General features: G+C 42.3%; 1 protein-coding gene across 8 annotated transcripts in view; it reads left to right on the forward strand.

Moving 5' to 3' along the window:
- The window catches only part of evla (Enah/Vasp-like a), a 48090-nt gene that overhangs the window by 15624 nt on the left and 10630 nt on the right, over positions 1–21836 (forward strand). For 4 of the 8 annotated variants that reach the window (XM_061794557.1, XM_061794556.1, XM_061794555.1 and 1 more), the window contains exons 2-5: positions 14743–14911; positions 15393–15573; positions 20464–20521; positions 21597–21658. In XM_061794557.1, the coding sequence (XP_061650541.1) occupies positions 14777–14911; positions 15393–15573; positions 20464–20521; positions 21597–21658 (436 nt within the window). In that variant the 5' untranslated portion in view covers positions 14743–14776. Of the gene's footprint in view, positions 1–858; positions 1257–2126; positions 2261–6871; positions 7277–14742; positions 14912–15392; positions 15574–20463; positions 20522–21596; positions 21659–21836 lie in introns of those variants that run through there. The other 4 variants (XM_061794554.1, XM_061794558.1, XM_061794553.1 and 1 more) reach the window with 4 other exon arrangements.

Genomic DNA, 21836 nt, shown 5'->3' on the forward strand with positions numbered 1-21836 from the left:
TCTATGACTGTGTAACTACAAATTCTATCACAATACTTTTGTTCCCATATCACTGTGTATTTGGCGCATCACTAATTACAATATAGTTTATGTCAAGTGAAATAAACTGGTGTTTGAAACGAAATTAAGAGGACTATTTTTGAGCAATAGAAAAGCACAAGAAGCATTAAGAAAAAAAGCTCTCAGGAACATAAACATGGATGCACACAACATTGTGGACCGTCCACACTCCAATGGACTAAAACAGTAGTATCGTTAATCATTTGTGGCAAGTCTCCCTATCTATCGATCGATTGAGTGGTCTGTCTGTCTTTCTATCCATCTATCTACCCAGCTATCCATGCACAAGGAAATGTTCGCTTGATATCATTGACATTGTGATGTAGAGTATATGATACCCCATCCATTGCGGGGAGTTACGTTCCATCCCCACCGACGATAGATGAATATCCGCAAAATGAGGAGATATTTAAATTGTGTTCCTTTTTTTTAATATAGTTTAAACTTTAAAATACGCATCCCACATGCTTTAAACACATTTAAACTTACTAAGTGAAACATTGTTAATTTTAACAGAAAAATCTTTGGTGATGAGTGAACCACAATATAGCGTTGTATTGTTGTTTTATCACATAATTAATGTGACAGAGATACCGTATTATCATTGGCAAAATATTGTGATAGTATCCTATCATGAGTTACTCTGTGATTCCCGCCATCCATCTGCCATCCCCTTAAAAAAAAAAATGATAGTGTAATGAAATGTCCATCCCGTGTGTGGATGCGAGGGGGGTGGGCATTAGGAGCTGTTTGAGATGGATATGAGGTAATCTCCCCTGGGTTAGCACTATGACAATAACACAGAGGTTCAATGACACACGCTCACATACATACACACACACACACACACACTGTCATCTGTTTTTAGAGCGACATCAGGCTGGTCAATGACTTCATCTGCACCGCCTGTCCGTCCCTCATCTCTTTGTTGCCGCATGGACATTCATCACTCTCATTGTGAATGCTTCACTTGAACAATTCTAGCGTTTTTGTCATTTTTTTACTTACATTGTAGGCTTTCTAGCAGAGGATTAGCATGCTTTCAATGAGATTTGTAATAGAGTAAAACAACCAGCGAGGTTGCATCACATAAAGCTGTTGACCAAAATGGACATCCAGCGGGTGCGGGTGCTACGTTACGGCCTCCCTCAGAGCGTCAGTGACTCCGGGCTGTTTTACAACTACATCTCCGACAGGTTGGTGCCAGCACTTTGTTTTTGCGCGTACGCTTGCTGTGATTGATGTCCAAGTCGGCGACATGGAAATAGCTTTGTTGCCATTCAGATAATGTGCGGTTTTGATGCAAAAAGTGTGTGCGAAGAGAAGTATTGTGATCAGCCAACAGCACAGAAGGCAGATCTTTCCTTTTTGAATTTAATCAGACCTGAAATACTAATCTATAATCTTAATCTGACAAACTGTTGTTTAGCCAAAGAATTGAGATTACTTTGGATTTGCATTTGTGTCCGTAGATCATTTTCTTCCAAAACTGCATTTTTTGTAGTCTAGTGTTAGTTTACAGTTTATACCTTTAGGTTTCCACTCGGTGTTGGTGTCGCATCCTTTCTTCAAGATGCAGCCTGAGTAATGGAGCCACTCCACCAAGCATCTTCTTTATCCCAAACACTAGAGCATGTCTTAATGGCCAGGCTCTTCATACATTTTTAATTCACACACGTATTGAACTCAGCATGGCTTCCGGCTATAGCAGCAGCATTGCGAGCTAGTGTCCTTTTGCTTTATCTGGTGCTTTTTCTTCAAGCAGCCGTCGTAGTCACCACAATACGCAGAATGGGGGATGTAATTGTAATATATGCAAATCACCAAGACAGGGAAAATGTTATTTAGGTCACACGTTTGACTGTGACTGTGCGGTGTGTGATTTCTTTCTTTTCTTTTTTTCGGACTTGAGTATATGTAGGAGCATTGCAAACGGATGCCGCCTGAGTTTTTTCACATATATCACAACACAACGGGATGTTTAGCTAAGAACATAAGCACATTAATGATGGCATTAATGCCATTAAGGCCTCAGTACTCTGCTCAGACACACACACACACACACACAAGAGGGCTTAGTTGCAGCCTATTCCGCAGGGTTACACTGCACTTTATGTATCAGCATTTAGATAAAAACACTATTGTGGAGCTCAGAGGTCACAATCCGGTCATCACCAGGACTTGAAAGGCTTTGGTGACGGTATGTAGATTATGGCGTGCTAAATAAAGCGCTATGTATCAGTATGTGCGTTTTAGATGAGGCATTAGTACAGGATATGTTGCTCCAGTGTGTGGAAATCCTCAAAGTGATCAAGTCACAGCGCAAAAATGTTTTAAATGTGTATTGTTCTGTTTGGTAGCACCCGCATCATCCAGTCTTAAAGCTAAACTAAGCAGACGTTGAGATAAAAGTCTGATTTCTTCCTGTAACATATTGATGGTCGGTGGGAATTGCCTCGACGGGCTGAGGCAGTCATTTGACACACAAATCTGCAATTATCTGCCTGTTTTGCCACTTTTAAATGACAATTTCGACCAGAAATAATGTGATTTGGGTCAAACTGTCGCCATCATAAAACTTCTAACAACCTTTTTACATTCTTTACTGCCACACAAGTGTAAAAAGAACCTAATATCTGGTAGTAAAACTTGCAATAACTTTTAGCGATTTAATCGTTACATCGGATTTTTGGGGTCATAACGATTTTTATTTTATTATTTTATTTTTTGTAACTTTTCACCTTAGCGGCTTCCATAGCTTGCTGATGCGCACTGTTAAACTGATGACAGAGAGGACGTTTATTGAAGAGGCACAGTTTCGTGAATCACTTGGAATTGGTTCGGGTTGGCAGCGTCAGGCAATTACAACAAACAGTCCGCTGCAAAGTATCTTTAAAGGCTGTTGATTGGTAAATGACCTTTCACTTGTACAGCGGTTTTCTACAGTGCCGTGAAAAAGTATTGGCCCCCTTCTCAGATTCTTATATTTTTGCATACAGCATTTTGCCCACTATGTTTAAGATCATCAAACAAATGTAAATATCAGATAAATGACATGGAAGGGAATGTACCCGCTAAGAAACAGACAACGGAATCATTTTCACATTATTTTACGTAGGACAAGTAATGAGCTTGTGGAAGGAAATCACTGAGTTGATCATACGGAACATTATTAATGACGTGGTGCTCATTTATACGTTACAAAAGAAGTCATTTATCCACATGCTGATACTGATCCACTTCAGTGGTGTTTGCAGCTGGTGTGATATAAGCTACATACAATGTGTCCTATTAGAGTTTATCCAAAGGAATTACACATTTCACTGGAGTTTTATTTACTAGTACAGTACGTGTGTTTTATTCGTCAAGGCAGTGTATCACTTTTTACCCGACTGCTTCCGGTGGTCTGACTTCACAGTGAGAGGTTACAGCAGCATGAAATAAACTTCCAACAGCTGAATAATATGGGCTAGAAATACCTCTCTAGCCCTGAATGCTCCATCAGAGAGGATTTCAGTGTAGGAGTGACTTCGCAACATGTAACAGGGCATGCCTAAAGCCTCTTGTTGTAGATGGTCTTAATTTTCTTGCCGAAAAATACTTCTTAAAACTAGACAACCTGCCTGGCATGCACCTGGAGTGCTATATACTGTATGCAAGATTGTGTTTACATTTTTAGGTATAAAGCTTAATTTTGTTTGGATGGTATGTCCAGTGGCAGTTGTGTTGTTACATATTAATCCCAAAGGGAATATTTGTTAATTTATTGATGTTAAATTGTCCCAAAAAAATAGATGATTTTGTTTTAAGGCCACACTGGCCCGTTGTATTGTGGTGTACTTTTAATTCTTCTTTTATTAAGCACTACTGTTGCTATGCTATTGCTACTTCACTCCATTTCCTGTTCTATAGTGAGGATAAAACGGTACAGAAAATGGATGGATGGATGGGTATCATCATTCTTTTCCTCTTTTCCATAACTGGTGCCCTTCTGTGGTGACATCACAATAAAACCACAAAAACATAAAAGCAAAACACACTTGTGCAGTTAATTTTGTTGACGAGAAAGAGAGCGTAAGAGATGAAGTTTTGCTGACATCTTGCGTGAATTTTCAAAGTTGAAAGTTATTCACAGAAAACTCCTGTTTAAACTACAATTTATTTGATAGTTGTTGTCCTCCATTTTGAATGTTCCACTATATACAGTATCTACTAATTGATGTAAAGACGGCATCACTTCTGTTGATGCACTACCACCATATCGCTACAAGTTCCATTTCCTGTCATTTTTGTTTTTGTTTGTGTTCAAGTTCAATTTCCTGTTCTATGGATGTCGTTGTTGGAATTTGTCATTCTCTGTACCCTCATGTTGTGGCGTTACAGGACAACAGAAAAAAAGCAAATTGAAGTTTTTACTGTGTATGTGATCTCGGGTTAGTTTACATCAGTGTTCTGCATCATGTGCATCAGCATCCTAAAATCTGCCATCTGTGCTGCATCTCGCTGTTTGTTTTAAACAAGGGAGCAGTTTGTTCTCTTACAAAGGTGCAGGCTTCACACTGATTTCTCAGAAATAATGTTGGCTTGTGCTGTTTTTAGCTCCTGCGGGCATCCTGAAGCACTACTTTCCCCCTTGAGCAGATTAGAGGTCTTGTATGAGAGTTAAATCCTGGTTAATTTAGATTTAAGACTGCAGTGAGGTAATGATCGGCCTGCCACGCGCCATCTCTAATCCTGCCTGTCAGACGGACCTCCCTCCCTTTTCTGTAAGAAGGAACACACACACGCACAAACATGGGCATCCATACTGTCACTGAATACTCCCCCACCCATGCCACACACAGGCGGTGCCCCCCAAAAGGTCCAGTTAACTTTAGAGGCTATAATCCCTATGGTAATGCTTAACTCAATCAATGCACAGTAACCACTAAATGTGTGTGACATTTTGAAATCATGCACATACTGTACAGCCACCATAATATTGCCTAATGTAAAATTTTGTTTAACCACTTAAAGTGCACTGGGTGAAGTTATTAATGAACAAGGAAGTGCAATTCCGCCAAATGGCCACTGCATGGAATAAGGGCGCTTGGTGTGCCTTAGCCCCGTGACGTCATAGGGATAGTTTTTAGCCCTGCCCACAAAATCAGGAAAATATCGAAGGTGTGAAAGAGTTTTCAGCCAAATCTCAACAATCCGGTACGATATGGTTCTTAGTCTCTACACGTTTTCAGCACTTATCTTCAAACATATTTAATGTATTTAGAACAAAAAAAAAAGGGAAATGAGTTTGGTTGCACTTTAAATAAGAGTTGCAGAGCGTCACTTAGCCACAACTTCAGTAGACTCTGATGACTGTGGAAGGAGCACTTTTATCTCACCGAAGCCCACTGAGATGTTTGAATAGCAAGAAAGCTGAGAGTGCCTTTGTTTACCTTGCTCGCCCCTGATTGTACATCTCGATTAGCTTCAGCAGCAAGCAGGATGTTTTAAAGTGCCTAATTACCTCCCGTGCTGCCCAGGAAGTCTCCCCCGGATGCTGTCATTGCCCCCAGCTGGTTGATTATTGTACCGGAGGTTATGATTTATTGAAGATAATTGATTAGAATTAATAATGTAACATGCCCTGCAATTGGCTGGCAACCAGTTCAGGGTGTACCCCGCCTCCTGCCCGCTGATAGTTGGGATAGGCTCCAGCACGCCCGCGACCCTAGTGAGGAGAAGCGGCTCGGAAAATGGATGGATGGATAATAATGTAATAGTCTGCTAGAATAATGAAATGTTAGGTCCCTGTTCTCCAGTCACTTCAGGGCTCTGTCCTCACTTCGTTAGGCATCCTCCTTAGCTTGGCAAAGTTTGGCAGTGAAGCACGGCTTGTTGTTATTGAATGTGCGGAATGTCTTTGTCAGTACACACACGTCTTCACAAAAGCTGATATAGAATATCACGATGTCCGTATATTCATCCGAGCTGCCAGTTGGTGTTCCAAAGACACTAAAATCTGTGCATTCCTGACAGTCCTGTAGATCCATCTTTACTTCATTGGTCCACTTCTTCACTGTTTTTACCACAGGATTTGCACATTTAAGTTTGTGCCTGTATGTTGGTGTTATATGGATTAAACAGTGATCAGATGAACCTAAAGCTGCAGGGGCGACAGAGCGATATGTGTCTTTAAGCGTGATATAGCAGTGGTCCACGTTGTTGTTTTCCTTGATGGTACAGTCGATGTGTTGCTTATATTTCGGAAGTTCATGGTTGAGTTTCTCTCAGTTAAATTACCTAAGAATAATGAGGCGCGAATCTGCGTGTTTTTGTTCAAGTTCGTTTACTTGGTCAGCCAGCGTTTGCAGCGCGACATTTGTGTTAGCCTGAGGTGGAGTGTAAACACCGGCGAGCATCAAGGGGGATAACTCGCCCAGTGAACAGAATGACTAACGATTCAAAAACAGTGTCTCCAAGTCCGGGCTGCAGAATGTGTTGAGTGACATCAGGGCACCATTTTTCGTTCGTGTAGAAGCATATTCCGCTACTTTAAGTTTTTCCTAGAGCTCCGTGTCGAGGGCCTCTCAGTGGAATTGGAAGCCGGGCAGTTGTATCGCGCTGTCGAGGATGCGTTCACTAAGCCAAGTTTCAGTAAAACAGAATATACTGTAGTATAGAGTGTAGTGCGCCTTTTGAATGGAGTTGCTTCTTTAACAGTTCAGTGGGTCCCTTACATACAAGACATACGGGGATTTCAGATTAAAAATGGCGCACAAGGAACAAGTTTGCGCAGCTGTGAAAGAATACATTGTCATATGGCACAAGAAGGCATGCTCAGTAGGGCTTGGAAATGTGTCATCACGCCGCATTGCATCATGGGCGTAATCGCCATTTCCGGGGCTACGGTCTTTTGTTTACAATTGAAGACATCCTCTGTCGCAGTGTGACCGAACTGTTAACTCATATTTTGTCCTTCGAATTTAAGTATGGTGAGATGCTCCTGTGTTACATGGTGCAGCACCTCGTCACATGATCGCAAAGCGAAAAAAGTCAACAACGAACTTCATTTTTACAGCTTTCCTGCTTGGCAGCAAGAAAGAGGGAGGCCCAGTAGTTTCGGAGCTCATAAAGAGGCGTCGAATGGCTTTGATGTCAGCTGTAAGATGAAAAAAAAATCAAACCGACAATATCACGACAACAATGAGAGTGTGCTCCTTACATTTTCATTACGGTAAGTAAAAAAGATATATATCTGCATCCAGTTTTTTTTTTATTTTTTTTTTACATGCAGCAAAGCATGTGGCGTGTGTCCTTATCCGACAGTTGCCTCTATTGACATCGTTATATCAGTCATTCTAGCAGAGGTAGCTGCCACCCCTAATAAATGCCTTCAGTTGCCACCCCTGTCGGTAATGAATCTATCAATAATAAATGACTCAATTTAAAATTTGAGTATGTGATCATGATATTGTCTCCCTCATTTTAATCACCAGTGTTACAGGTGTTGCTGGACATGGACGTGACAGGGAGCTCAGTGTGTGAGTGAGCAACTGCGCATGCGTCGTGCAAAGGCGCGCTGCTCAGAGCCAGTTCATGTGAGAGGTGCGAGCGTGCGTGTTTTGGCGGAGGTGTAGAGACGGCGACCGGGACAGTTTTGCAAGCAAAATGTTCACTGGAACTAACATGCAGTAGAGTCAATAAAACCCTTTCCTGCTGCATATCTGTGCCTCTGTACTTTTCTGCCTGCCTCTGCCTCACTCACTTTCCTTTTTATTTTGAAAATAACATTTTGAGAGGCATGCGTCAGAGATGTACAGAGTACAAAGATTTAAGTGAAATTTGTGGGGGTTTTTTGTGCAATAGTGATCATTTATTTTTACAATGCTCATTTCTGTACATGCAGTTGTCGGTTTCTTAATAAGGTATTCTGAAAGACACTTAGTTTGAACATGTAAGCGTGTGTAGTTTGAGACTTTGCGCCTTGTTTGTGAACGGCCCCGCTCTTCTTGAGGCGGCCGTGTAGACCCTGATGACTCATCCAAAGTTTCGACAATTTTGTCTGCGAACCAGCAGGATAGAACAATTAGCTGCAACGACTAATTGGGACTGTGACAGAAGTATGGTAATCGGGTGGGAGCCAGGCAAGGCCTCTTGCACCCCTAAGAAAACCTTTTGCCTGGCCAGCTATTGCTTGCTAATACTAAAATTGTGTTTCTGCTATGGATAGTTTGGTCTAGTCTTAATGTTGATGCAGGAGGGGAAGCATATGTCAAGCCATGTGTGCAAGCTTTTCTTTATTCAAAAGCCTCCCTGGCATCGTGGCCTCCTTTTCCCGACCCGAGGCCTATTTGACACAAGGAAGCACTCAGTGTAGCAGAAGGCTTTGTGTCGTTGCTTTGTTGGTTTTTATTTCCATCCTTCCTGGAATTTTCTCTTTCACTTTTCATCTTTGTCTTCTCCTGTCCTCTTCATCTTCACGCCTCTCTCTCATCTTTTAGCCTCGCTCATGGAACCTGTTTACTTCCATGCATTTAAAAGGATACATTTTTGTGCTCATCATATTTGTCATGTGGTACAGGAAACAAATTGTACTGGGTTTTTTTTTTGTTTTGTTTGTTTTTTTTTTGCTCCCCAGGCGGTTAGGAGGAAGCTGTTATGCATATTTACAGTTGCAAGCCACCTTATAGGAAACAAGAGAGACATTTTCATCTTGGCTCATTTTTAAGATGGACTGAATTTGTGGATTGCCTCCCACTCTTTGGTGTTTGAGCCATGTTTGCATTGTTGCTTTTAACTCTTGCACCACTGTAGTCAATATAGCCATAGCCCATACGCATATTTCCTCAGATGGTGTCAATCTCGCTAATAAATGTTGAACCAATGGATCGCCCGGTGCATCATCTACTTAAGACCTTGACCTGCCTCAAATGGATGCCTATTTTTTTCTGTCAGGAAAAAAAAACAGTAACTGTAATGATCTCAGTTGATAGACGATATTGTTAACACACTGACCTTTCAAAGTTAACTGTGGAGTTCTACTTTTATCTTTAAATTGCTAACTCCTTTGCGATCCAAAACAGCAGCACAGAAACAGAGCATGTTTTTTTTCCATCCCCAAATGTGTCCTTCTTAGCATCGTGGGTGACCTGGAGACTTTGGGTACACCCTGGGCTGCTAGCCAGCCAATCAAGGGCACAAATAGACAAACGACCATTCACATTGACACCCGCAGGCAATTTAGAATCCTCAATTTGCCTAACATGCATGTTTGGGGAATGTGGGAGAAAGCTGGAGTATCCAGAGAAAACCCACACAAACATAGGGAGTACATGCAAAATACATACAGGAAGGTCGGAGCCGGAATTCAAATCCACTACCTCAGAACAGTGAGGCAGAAGTCCACTATCCTCTTTCCGCCATTCTGTCTTGATAACTATCTTTCATTAATATTTTCTTCTGCCATCTGAAATGAATTACAGATCCCATGTCAGATGTTGGCATCGGATTTCATAGTAAAAAGTCAACTACCAGTGACAGAACCTGTGACTTGTTCTGTGAGGGGGAAACAGTAGGTGTCTATTTGAGGTGCTCTGTTTCTTTTAGTATTATTGTTATTATTAATTGATGCATGGCACCTATTAAAGTGGGATCCACTGTTTGTAGAAATGTAGTATTCAGTGATTATTTCCTGTACCACTTCGTACCACACTTTGAAAATCACTGATGTAGGCCAATCGATAAAATTGTTTCATCGCCCAGCCCTTATGCAAGTAGTCGTTTGTCTATACGTGCCCTGCGATTGACTGCCGACCAGTCAAGGGTGTACCCCGCCACTTGCCCAAAGTCATAGGCACGAGTTGACCCTCAACCCTCATGAGGCAAAGCGCTATAAAAAATGGATGGATGGGTGGATAGGAGGTGTACACAATGCTGTAGCCAGTGAGTGTAGTTGACAGTCACAAACTCTTGATTCATCATATTAATCGAATGTCACTGACTGGGTTTTGAGCAACGTATGACCTTTTAGTGATGATACATCTCCGCTTTCTTCCCTCATGCACGTATACACGCCGAACCTCGCGGCCCAAATGTGTGACCAGCATATAACTTGTGAGCAAAAACGTCCCACTGCCTTTTGTCTTCACAGCATGTCTGTAACCCGCTGGAGAAGTTTGCCAGTGAAATTAGACACGGTGACTAGACGGGAACGTCACTTTATTTGTGACTTACTTAAAGAGGTGCGCTTAAATTCCAAAAGGAGAAATGAAAGTATCAGTCCATTCCACTGCTGACTGCTCCAGAAATACTTTCTGCTTTTGTAAGAAGATCCATGACACCAGTAGGACCGTCACCTTCCCCCAACTGCTGGACTGTGTGCGCTCTTAACTGCAGAGTGTGAAGGGATTAGAGTGTGTGTTAAACACATTGGGAGTGCCAGGAAACATGATGTCTGTACGTTTTTGGCTTTAACTTACCCTCATTCGAACAGTTACGCACCCATTATGCTGTCAATAAGGATGGCTTTATTTGTATGTCTTTAGGGAACCTCTCATTTGTCGGCTCACTCGTGCTCTCTCTTTGCATGGTGACAAATGTGTTGCCAGCCATCAGCATCTGTGATGACTTCTGCCAGCCCTCCCTCAATTGCAGAACTCCCGTAAACAGATGAATCATAGCATTCTCTCAAAAGTCTGTTTTGGTAGCATTAATTGACAGCTGTATGGTTGTCTCCCTCCAGCAGATCATTTTCATCTTTGTGACTGCTAAATACAGTACTGTGACTGTTTGAAACGTTCCTTTGTGTTGCCTGCTCGCTGAGCGGTTTATTCAGAGAGGGCGTTGGCTCAGAGGGCAAGCAGCCCAGGGCATTCTGGTCGCTATTGGTGTTGAGCAGAAGCGACCACAACCGCATTCTGTGGTCGCTGTTTTTTCAAAAATATTTCTGCTGGGAATGCAACATCATTCTGCTTGTGACCAATCACTGAGAATGTCAGTTCACCATTTGTTGAAGTTTGTTTTTATTCATTTCATTATTTATTGTAACTGGTGGTGAAGTAGTACACTCACCTGACTTGGGTGCAGGCAGAGTTCAGTTCAGTTCCCACTCAGTGACAATGTGAATGTGAGGGAAGGATCATCTGTCTCTATGTGCCCTGCGATTGACAGGCGACGGGAAATCAGCTGAGATAGGCTTCAGTTCTCCCTAACCATCAACCCCCCCCCCCACATAATAAGTTATCATATTGCAATATGCATGATAATTCTTGATATAGTGGTGCACATGATGGTACAATGGTAGAAATGATATGAAATGATACAGGGTACAAGTTTTGATACTGTGACACAAATGATAATAATAGCTACAAAGTGTGAAATTTCTATTGCAGACAAGCTTCACTCAAAACACACCATAAATATCTCCCTTGGACAGTGTAAATAAAAACTGAACCTTTTTATTGATTTAGCTGTCATCAGGCGGCACGGTGGCCGACTGGTTAGAGCGACAGCCTCACAGTTCTGAGGACCCGGGTTCAATCCCCGGCCCCGCCTGTGTGGAGTTTGCATGTTCTCCCCGTGCCTGCGTGGGTTTTCTCCGGGCACTCCGGTTTCCTCCCACATCCCAAAAACATGCATTAATTGGAGGCTCTAAATTCCCCGTAGGTGTGAATGTGAGTGCGGATGGTTGTTTGTTTGTATGTGCCCTGCGATTGGCTGGCAACCAGTTCAGGGTGTACCCCGCCTCCTGCCCGATGACAGCTGGGCTAGGCTCCAGCACGCCCGCGACCCTAGTGAGGAGAAGCGGCTCAGAAAATGGATGGATGGATGGATAGCTGTCATCAGTTCTACCTAATGAAGTGTGTGTTGAGTATGTTACACACATGTTACAAAGTAGCTAATGTCATGATCTGAGAGAGGGAGTAGAGCCTCGGTGTGAACACAGCCACTTAACAGCAGCCAGAGAGGTGGCGTTTGGCGTCGCCCAACTCTATTCTTAGTTTCACTCTCACGCTCACTGAGCGCTACTCTGTGATATCTGCGCATGTAAAGCTGCTCACATTAACTGGCTGAAGGTGTGAGGGTGAAGAAAAGGAGAGAGGTGAAAGGCGTAAGTGTGTCTATCCAAGCAGGTGGTCCCTGTATCTGTGTAAGTGTCTTTTGCAGAGCCGATCGATGACATAATCGATCGGCTCGACAAATTATAACATGAAAGCTGATCGGCCGATCAGCATGAAATGCTAATTATCGGCCAATACCAATCAGATCGGTGTAAAGTCTACTATAAAACTAAAACGGAATTAATCTGAAGGTGTGCATTAAAATAGATGCACACAGCACCGTGGAGCAAGCACAATTTATCCTGCAGACATACATAAGATAATCTTTAATTTTGTGGCTGGGACATGTTTATAACATCCTAGTAGCATCCAGAGAGAATCCACATTTCAATTTACTCGAGTGACTGTTAGATGCTGCTGTTTTGGTGAGCAACAGAGCCCAGCCGTTGTCTAAAATGAGGTAATTTAACTGTTAACTGAGGTAATTACAGTTACTACTAGTTTTTTAGGGGAAAAGGAAGGCGTGTAATGGAGAGGAGGTGCTTATTTGTTTCAAGCGGACAATGGAGTTGGCACTTCATTGAGACAGGGTGTTTATTAGAGTAGAGGTATCTATTTAAAGAAATACGGCATCTATTTTTGAGGATGCAGCAGTCATTCATTATTCCCAGGGGCTTGTGGCCTGAAGACAAGAGTAACATTTAAATACCAACAAGTGACAGACACCCAACTTTGCCTTCGAGGTATGGTTTTTGTTTTTGGAGGCATGTGACTTCCATCTTAGCTCCCTTCTCTATTGTAGTAATATTTGGATACAAAATAAAATAGTTATTTTTACATACTCGTTCTCTCCCTCCCAGCTTCATGTGAGCCTTCTTTTAGTACGAGTCTGCAAATGGCAATGTGCTTATTATTACCAGAGAGACACACACACCCTCCTCCACTGACTGATGTGAACGTGTATGTGCTGTAGGGTAATGTTCAGTTTTTACTTTGAGGTTTTGAGCTTTTTAAAGCAGCAACCCACCCTCTTCTTGCTTTATTTAACGTCAGACGTCACGTTTGTGTGTTTATTGCTGATGGAAAGGAAACTAACCACATATGGTAACTACACTTGAACTCATGTTTCATGGGATTTCTTCACAGTGACACTACTTAGAACGTGGAATAACTACCATATGCAACACAAGTAAAGTATATGTTGGATTTGGCATCATTCACCCAGCATTTCCGCCGCTGTGATTTATTTTTTTGAACATGTTTACACCACAGGATAATTAATCAAGATAGTCTTTTAGAGACAGGACAATCGGGCCTTTGCTGAAAAATGCTCAAATTAGGCCCAATTGTTTCTTCTTTGTGTACTCTTTAAGAAGTACAGCATGACATCTAGGAAATTTGGCAGCTCCTTCAAGTAGCATTGTTGTGCTCAATGCAACACTGGCATTGAAGCAGGAGTTCAGAACATTCTCAGATACCATTAAAGTCCCTGTAAAATGAAATTTAAAATGTCATAAATTCTACATGCCACAGAGTGTTGTTAACAAGCCTGCAAAATTTGAATGAATAAAAAAATCATTTAAAATACTCCAAAATATCCAGCCATCGGAAGCTGTGGACATGTCCGCTAAATGCGCTGAAAACACGCCCCAGTCGACCTTCACCTGTCACTCAAATATGTTTGTATTCGTACACTATGTGCTCAAATGTCTGGAGTGGGAGCCACAGGCTGAATAACGTGTGCCGCTGGTGCCCTGAATTGTCTCTGTTGTGTGGAGCCACACACGAGGAACCAGATGACCCCACCGCCGGTCCATGGGCTCGCGGGCTAGCGAGCGGTCCACTGGTCACCGCTGTGCTTGGGTCCACACAACAGAGACACTGCAGCCCAAATAACAAAATGTTTCTGGTTGTAGGCATAGCTTGCTAGCTAACATGCTGTAGTGGTTGAAATGGGCCAAGTTATTCTTACTTAGTAACTCGCAATTGCACCAGACAGCCACGGATGGAATGAAGGCATCAGTACTTGTATCGTGGGGGAGGGCCACTCATTGCAGAAAGCGGAAGTGCATACTTGGACTTGGTTTTAGCCGCACCCAAAAAATCCGGACAACTGAAATGGTGAAAAAGAGTTTAAAACCGTATCACAAAATTTGAGGACTAAATTGTTCCCCATCTTTGCACATTTTCAGCACTTCAAACATAGTTAATATATTTAGAAATAAATCACTGAAATCACTTTGCGAGGTTTTTAAGATAGTTCTAAAAAAAAAAAAAAAAACAAATCTGAGAATGGATTTTTTTCACATATCCAATGAAGAAAATGTTGTCAGCTGCTTGGCTAATGAATATATGAACAAATCTAGATGTCAAGAGAGGTGCATGGGGGGGGGGTCATCTTCGACCATGCATTTCTTGTTTCATTGTCCAATCACTGTCTTAAAATGGTTCATCTCTCATTCTCTTGGGCAGATATATGATAGTTTTGAACTATTGTGTCATAATAACGACTGGCTAGAAACACATGGTGTGACTGAATCCCAATCCATGTAAATGATGACGTCTTCCCTTCATTCTCCCTTTCATTCTCTCTCTCATTCCTTCACGGATGAATCTCTGCCACTGTGTCCTCTCATTCCAGCGAGCAGAGCATCTGCCAGGCTCGGGCCTCAGTGATGGTCTACGATGACGCCAGTAAGAAGTGGGTGCCCATCAAGCCGGGCCAGCAGGGCTTCAGCCGCATCAACATCTACCATAACACTGCCAACAACACCTTTAGGGTGGTGGGCGTCAAGCTGCAGGACCAGCAGGTGAGCATGCGTTATTGCTGCGTTCACGCTCACACACCACATTTGCGTTTCCATCCATCCATCCATTTTCTGAGCCGCTTCTCCTCACTAGGGTCGCGGGCGTGCTGGAGCCTATCCCAGCTATCATTGGGTTACACCCTGAACTGGTTGCCAGCCAATCGCAGGGCACATATAAACAAACAACCATTCGCACTCACATTCACACTTACGGGCAATTTAGAGTCTTCAATTAACCTACCATGCATGTTTTTGGGACGTGGGAGTGCCCGGAGAAATACCCACGCAGGCACGGGGAGAACATGCAAACTCCACACAGGCGGGGGCAGGGATTTGAACCCCGGTCCTCAGAACTGTGAGGCAGATGTGCTAACCAGTCGTTCACCGTGCCGCCCTCTTGTGAATAAATTCATAAAATTATTAATAATGAGGGTCATTCTACATATTTACAGTCTGTAATTTAAACGGATTTCTGTGCTCAAAGGTGGTGATCAACTACTCCATCGTGAAGGGCCTGAAGTACAATCAGGCCACACCCACTTTCCATCAATGGCGTGATGCTCGCCAGGTCTACGGGCTCAATTTTGCCAGCAAGGAGGAAGCCACCACCTTCTCCAACGCCATGCTGTTCGCCCTCAACATACTCAGCTCGCCTGACAGCGGAGGTAAAAGGATTCACTATCAAATCTCATCACATGGTCTTTGTTTTTTTTTTTGTTTTTTTTTATACTGAACAATTCACATTCTCACTAAGGCTAGATATGCACTGCATGGTTCACTTGAATATCCATCCATCCCTCCATTTTCTGAGCCGCTTCTCCTCACTAGGGTCGCGGGCGTGCTGAGGCCTCTTACAAATATGGATTAAAAAATCAATTCATCTGTCAATGCAAGGGCAGTGTGAACAAACATATGGGCTAGCCATCCCAGGTTAACTAAATGCTATGTAACGTTTCATATTTGTATTATGTATTATTGTTCAGTCCCATGTTGTGGCTGCCACAGGCTGTTATATACCTCAGTGTGAACATAGGTGTCACTTGAAATGTGCATGTAATTAGACAATCAAAATATTGTATATAAGCATTAAATTGGAATTGGGAATTTAGACCTGTATTGTAAATCCAGCCAAAGCGATCCAGGTTTTCTTTGAGCTCCTGGCTCTGTGACAGCTATTTAAGATATTTGCTGAATGTTTTACTGGTATTTGATAGCTCCTCTGCGAGGAGAAATGGAAAATGTATGACTTTTGTGTCCTTTGTTAGTGTTGGAAAGGCATTCTTGTGGAACTTTAACAGGAATTTGGGCTCACATTGCAACCACCCTGCTTTTATCATCTCACATGAATGTCAGTTAACCACCATTAAGTTGCTCTGAATGGTTCTCTTAGTTTGATTTGATTCAACTCAGCTCTTTCAATTGGAACAAAGACTCTAAATTAATAGACTTTTCCGATTATGTTACATAGGTTTATTTAACCCATGTGTGGTGTTCATAGTTTTGTTATTCAGCCAGTGTTTGTGAGCTAGTCTGAAATGTGATAGACGGACAAAACTTCATGAAGTGCCTTTCTACAAAGGGCATAAAGGTAATGCTTTTCCTTCACCCATTCACATACACATCACATACACATACAGTATACATGGGAAACAGATGAGCACCAAAAGCAATGTATGTAATTTTTAATCTGATGATTAGAAATGTTGCATTATTTATCATCCAAGTAACAGTACAGCGTACTGTCCATCGGGGGAAAAAACATGCTGTACTGTTTGTATATTTGTAATGTCTTCATTAGTCTTTAGCAAGCAGCAAATTAATGGCATCTTCACCAAATGCTCCACTTTTCCACATGCAATATGGCAATGACATTGACGTACGATTTAGCGCTCAATGTATATATATTTGATGTCTATGTGTGTTATTACAGTTAACTAACGCCAGTCCAGAGTGCAAATTGGGAAATGTGCGAATATTTGTTGTGACTGAGCAAGCTTATATGACTTGACTTATGACTTGCTTAGCCCAAGTAATGACTTGACTCAATTTGCTTGAAATTTAGTGGGGACTCGACTTGATTTTTGTCACAGTAACTTGGGACTTGCATGAAATTTGAAAGTTGTAATACTTACAGTGTCTACCTTAAATAGATGCATCTCTACGTGACTTACTCCCACCTCTGGTAAAATGTTTGGGAGTATGAGAACAGAAAGAGTTGGTGCTTGTATTTTGCAACAATGTTGCAAGGGCAAGGTCAGAAGCTCAAAATGTCCGCACTTGTGTGAAGAAATGAAAACAACTTCCAAGAGTTGAAGAGCACAGTGAGCCTGTGTATGTGGGTGGGTGTAAATGTTTTTATTTTATTTTATTTTTTTTATTTTTTTTTGCATCACTGCTCACTGACATGCACAGATGTTGGACTCTATCTTACATGAGCTGTACTACCCTCTAGTGGCGAATAATTTTAAGAACTAGTGGTTCATAGGACGGAGACTGGAAAGTATTTTTATTGCTAAAGCTCACTGTGAAACACTTTATACTGTTATGTGGTTTTATATAGTAAATGTATTTAGTTGGGTGTGTTTTGGGAGTCACCTGCTGTGCATTTAATAGCCTCCGAGCAGCTCTGGTTTCGAGTTATTTAAAAGGGGTGGCGTGTAAAAGAATGTGTAACTGTGACATCATGCCAGACCTGCTGCCCTCGTGACTCTAATGGTGGTTAAAATATCACATATGGAGACATAATGTCCTGGCCCTCCTTTATTGAGAGCACTGGGGTGTGAAGTGAATCTGGTACTTGCTGCTTGTTTATTATCTGTCAATGAGTCATCAGTAGTTTCTGCTTGCAATAATGAGCAATGAGCATTTGACAAAATTGTTTTCATCAACTATTTGAGAAATTAACAATAGATTAATCAATAATTTATAAACATTCCTTCTATATTGTTTTCAGAGAAAATGTGTTTTCCAGAATTTCTCCTTCGGGTGGGTCACAGGTGAGCTGGAGCCTATCCCAGTTGACTTGGTGGAGAGTGTTCGTCAGCCAATCGCGATACCTGTATAGACAAACAACCACTCTCTCTCACATTTACACCTATGAACGATTTATAATCTTCAATGAAGCGTACATGCGTTTTTCGATTGTTGCAGGAAGCCAGAGAAAACCCACACACGGAGAACTCCTTAGCTAAGATTCAAAACTAAAACAATCTAAAACAAGCCTGATCGGGCCTACCTCAGCTCCCTTTGGGGCCCTTCTGCTCATCCTTGACCTTCACCATGGCAACAGCCTGGCACCTCTTGATGTCAGCATTACAAGCACGCATGCATGGATGCACTTGCAGCACCAGGCAGCACAGGGTGATAATTGTCTTCATTAACACGTGCAGGTGGAGCACGCCATGTGCAGGGACACGCTGCCTGGTGTTTTTAATGCTTTTGCATTCACCCCCATGCTTTTAATGACTTCATCTCTCTGCAATGGACTGTAGGTGCTTGTGTAAACAAAGTGTCACTGTGATGCCTAAACAGGAGACGGGTGTTTACACTCGACTGTCGTGCAATATCGCTGTGCGTAACCATGACGCGAAGGCGTGGGCAAAATGAGAGGCGACGGGGAGAACGGATCTTTTCTGCAATGTCAGAAACCCAAATGATCACGATGTATTATCTATTCAGTAATGCAGTGTTGGAGCGTCTGGATAATCTAAGGGTTGACATCTTTGCCAGTCACAAGGAGGAGTCATCCCATATCACCTATGACAAAACTTCTTTTAGCTTCAACACACTGGAACAATGGATGCTGGCTCTCCCAAAGCAGTTTTACAGGTTCTAAATGCAATGTCATGCAGGTTGGGCAGATACCTTACATCCAAGTGCCATGTAAATCACAGGCCACTTATACAGTGGAACCCTGCTATTCACGGGCGATCGGAACCTGGCTCGACCGCAAATAGCAAAAATCCGCAAATAATTGTGTTGGAATCTTTTTATTTTTATTTATTTTATTTTATTTTAATTTCTTGAATAAGCGGAGTTAAAAAGAGTTTTTAGGGTTTGTTCCCCCATAAAATAAAAAATAAAAATGAAAACAATTTAAAATCCGCAGATAGGTAAATCGACGGGTGCTGAACTGCCCGTATGCGGGAGTCTACTGTACGCAAACAACCATTCATTCACACAAGGACTGGGATATAAATCAGTTTCATCAATTAATTTGTGTTTACTTGTTGTTTTTGTTTTTTTGTAGCTTTCCTAGTTCAAAGCGCATCCCCACTGATTTGCACTGCTTACATAACAACATGACTGCTAACAGAGAGAAATTAGTTTACAAAAGCAGAGTCACTGTTGCCAATTTAGCAACTTTTCCGACCCCTCTAGCGACTATTATTAAGAAAAGCAACTAGCAAGATTAATTCCCGCTAATTTTCACATTGCTTTGCGTATGATAAGAAAGAAGCCTGGTGGAAGGCAATCACAGAGTCATTGATACTGCCAAAGACATGGTGCCCATTTCTATATTGAAAGGAAGGGAGGGAGGGAGTTGAGAGGAGTGCCTGAGAAAACCTGCACAAGCACGGTGAGAACATGCACACTACGAGGCCACTGTGCTGCCAGTCTATAACAATTACATTGAAATGTTTTTTGGTTAGGCGGCACGGTGGACGACTGGTGAGAGCGTCTGCCTCACAGTTCTGAGGACCGGGGTTCAATCCCCGGCCCCACCTGTGTGGAGCTTGCATGTTCTCCCCGTGCCTGTGTGGGTTTTCTCCGGGCACTCCGGTTTCCTCCCACATCCCAAAAACATGCATGGTAGGTTGATTGACGACTGTAAATTGCCTGTCGGTGTGAATGTGAGTGCGGATAGTTGTTTGTTTCTATGTGCCCTGCGATTGGCTGGCAACTGGTTCAGGGTGTACCCCGCCTCTTGACCGATGATAGCTGGGATAGGCTCCAGCACTCCCTTGTGAGGATAAGCGGCTCAGAAAATGGATGGATGGATGGATGGATGTTTTTTTGGTCTTACTTGTTTCAAAACAAACAATTACAGGTAGTAATTGCTTTGGTGGCCTGTGGTCAGCGCTGCTACATTTCCTTGGAATATATTTGCCTGGTCTTTGCGCAGTGTTGGCAGTATGTCGAGTTAAATGACAGTGTAAACACTTCAACCCGTGTGTTGGCTGGCCTCACTAGATGATTGTGGTGGGCTGCACTCACTTGAAGATGTCATTTGTGTGTCACACTTACTCAGCGCACATACATTGACTGTATTGTTTTTACACACAAGGCTGCAGTTTGTCACATTCAGGCCTCTGTAACTACAAAGATCCAGTGTAAACAACAATCATACTCAGGTAATTTTGTGCAGCAGACGAGAATATGTGGATGTAAATGTTCTGGTTAATTAGTAGTTGAACAAATAGTGTGATGGTTATGCTTTAGTATTGTGTTACGATTTGGAACAATTTCCAAGACTTTTATTTAATGAAACCCCAACTTCCATATCAATGTTTTTCTTCATTTAGTGATCACTCAACCTCACTTCTGTCTTTCAGGTCCAGTCGTCCAGCGTCAAAATGGACCCTGTTCAGAGGAGAGCGAGGCCCAGCGGAGGTACAGTCACTAGCTATGCTACGCACTCACTGGTCACTTCACTACGTACACTTTGTACAATCGCATGAGATTCCAATACAAAAGACAAATGAGATGCTGCCTATCCCAGCTGACTTTGAGAAGGAGTTGGGATACAGCCTCGACTGATTGCCAGCCAATCACATAGACGTGTAAACTACCTCAAATAGATGCATCCCTAGTTGAGGGTACCAATTCTTAGACACTTTTTTTTTTTTTTTAAACACACTGATGGGAGCCCATTAGAACTCAGCTGCTAAGCAAAACAGCCGCACCGACCAAGGCACATAAACAGTCTCTCTAGTGATTTCAAGTGTGCAGACCTTTTCCATCTTTTCGCATACCAGTAGGCTCGCTGTAGGTTCTTGCTGTTTTGCTGCATTTTCCATAATATTCATTTTGATTTTGTTGTAAGCTTGAGATATACTCGCAACATTGTTTAATATCCATCCATCCATTTTCTGTACCGCTTTTCCTCACTAGGGTCGCGGGCGTGCAATATTATTTAAAAAAAAATGTGTTTGTACAAATAAAACCGTCCCTGATAGACACTTGCACCCGTCTGCAGTTGAGTAAATACGCACTCGGTAGGACTTTTTTAATGTGTGGTACATTTGATTGTAAAATGTTACAAAAGGCAGTGTTTCCCAACTTTTGTTGAGCCAAACCACATATAGTCTATAGTATTAGTCCCAAATATGTTGTCTTCACCAACTCAATACTTATTCTGTAGTATTTATTTATTTATTTAAGTCCCCAGGATGTTAAGGTATTGTTGACTTTCACAATGGAAGGAAATGGAAGGACTAATAAAACATTTCCAAAATGTATTTTAAATACAGTGGTGTTCTGCATTCTTTCTTGATATACTAGATTACTGTATCTCAACCTTCATTGACCCAAGGCAATAAATGTATGCGGCTTTTGTTTTGGATCTCATAAGATTGTGCACCTGTAGCTAATGTTGTGCAACCGAAGCTGATCCAGGTGCTATTGACAGTCAGAATTAAGCATGAGTGTTGAAGTGACATTGAAGCGCCGTGGTTGCTCTTGAAAGGATGATGGAGCAGCATCAGATGCAGGCGCACAAGGAGAGGGAGCGGCGGACGTCGGGATCAGGTGAGGCTTCGACAAACACGCGCACGCCAGCCGGCCGCGGCGCCCGACCAAGATGGCTCGATATCCTGTTAGCGTTTAACACTCACACCGCAACTCGAGAGGCGCGAGTGTATATTTGCTCGACTTTGTCTTTTTTGCTATCAGTGTGTTGTCAGGCAGAGTAAACATCATGAATAGA

Source organism: Phyllopteryx taeniolatus, chromosome 13, assembly GCF_024500385.1.
Source record: "Phyllopteryx taeniolatus isolate TA_2022b chromosome 13, UOR_Ptae_1.2, whole genome shotgun sequence".
NCBI classification, from domain to species: domain Eukaryota; kingdom Metazoa; phylum Chordata; class Actinopteri; order Syngnathiformes; family Syngnathidae; genus Phyllopteryx; species Phyllopteryx taeniolatus.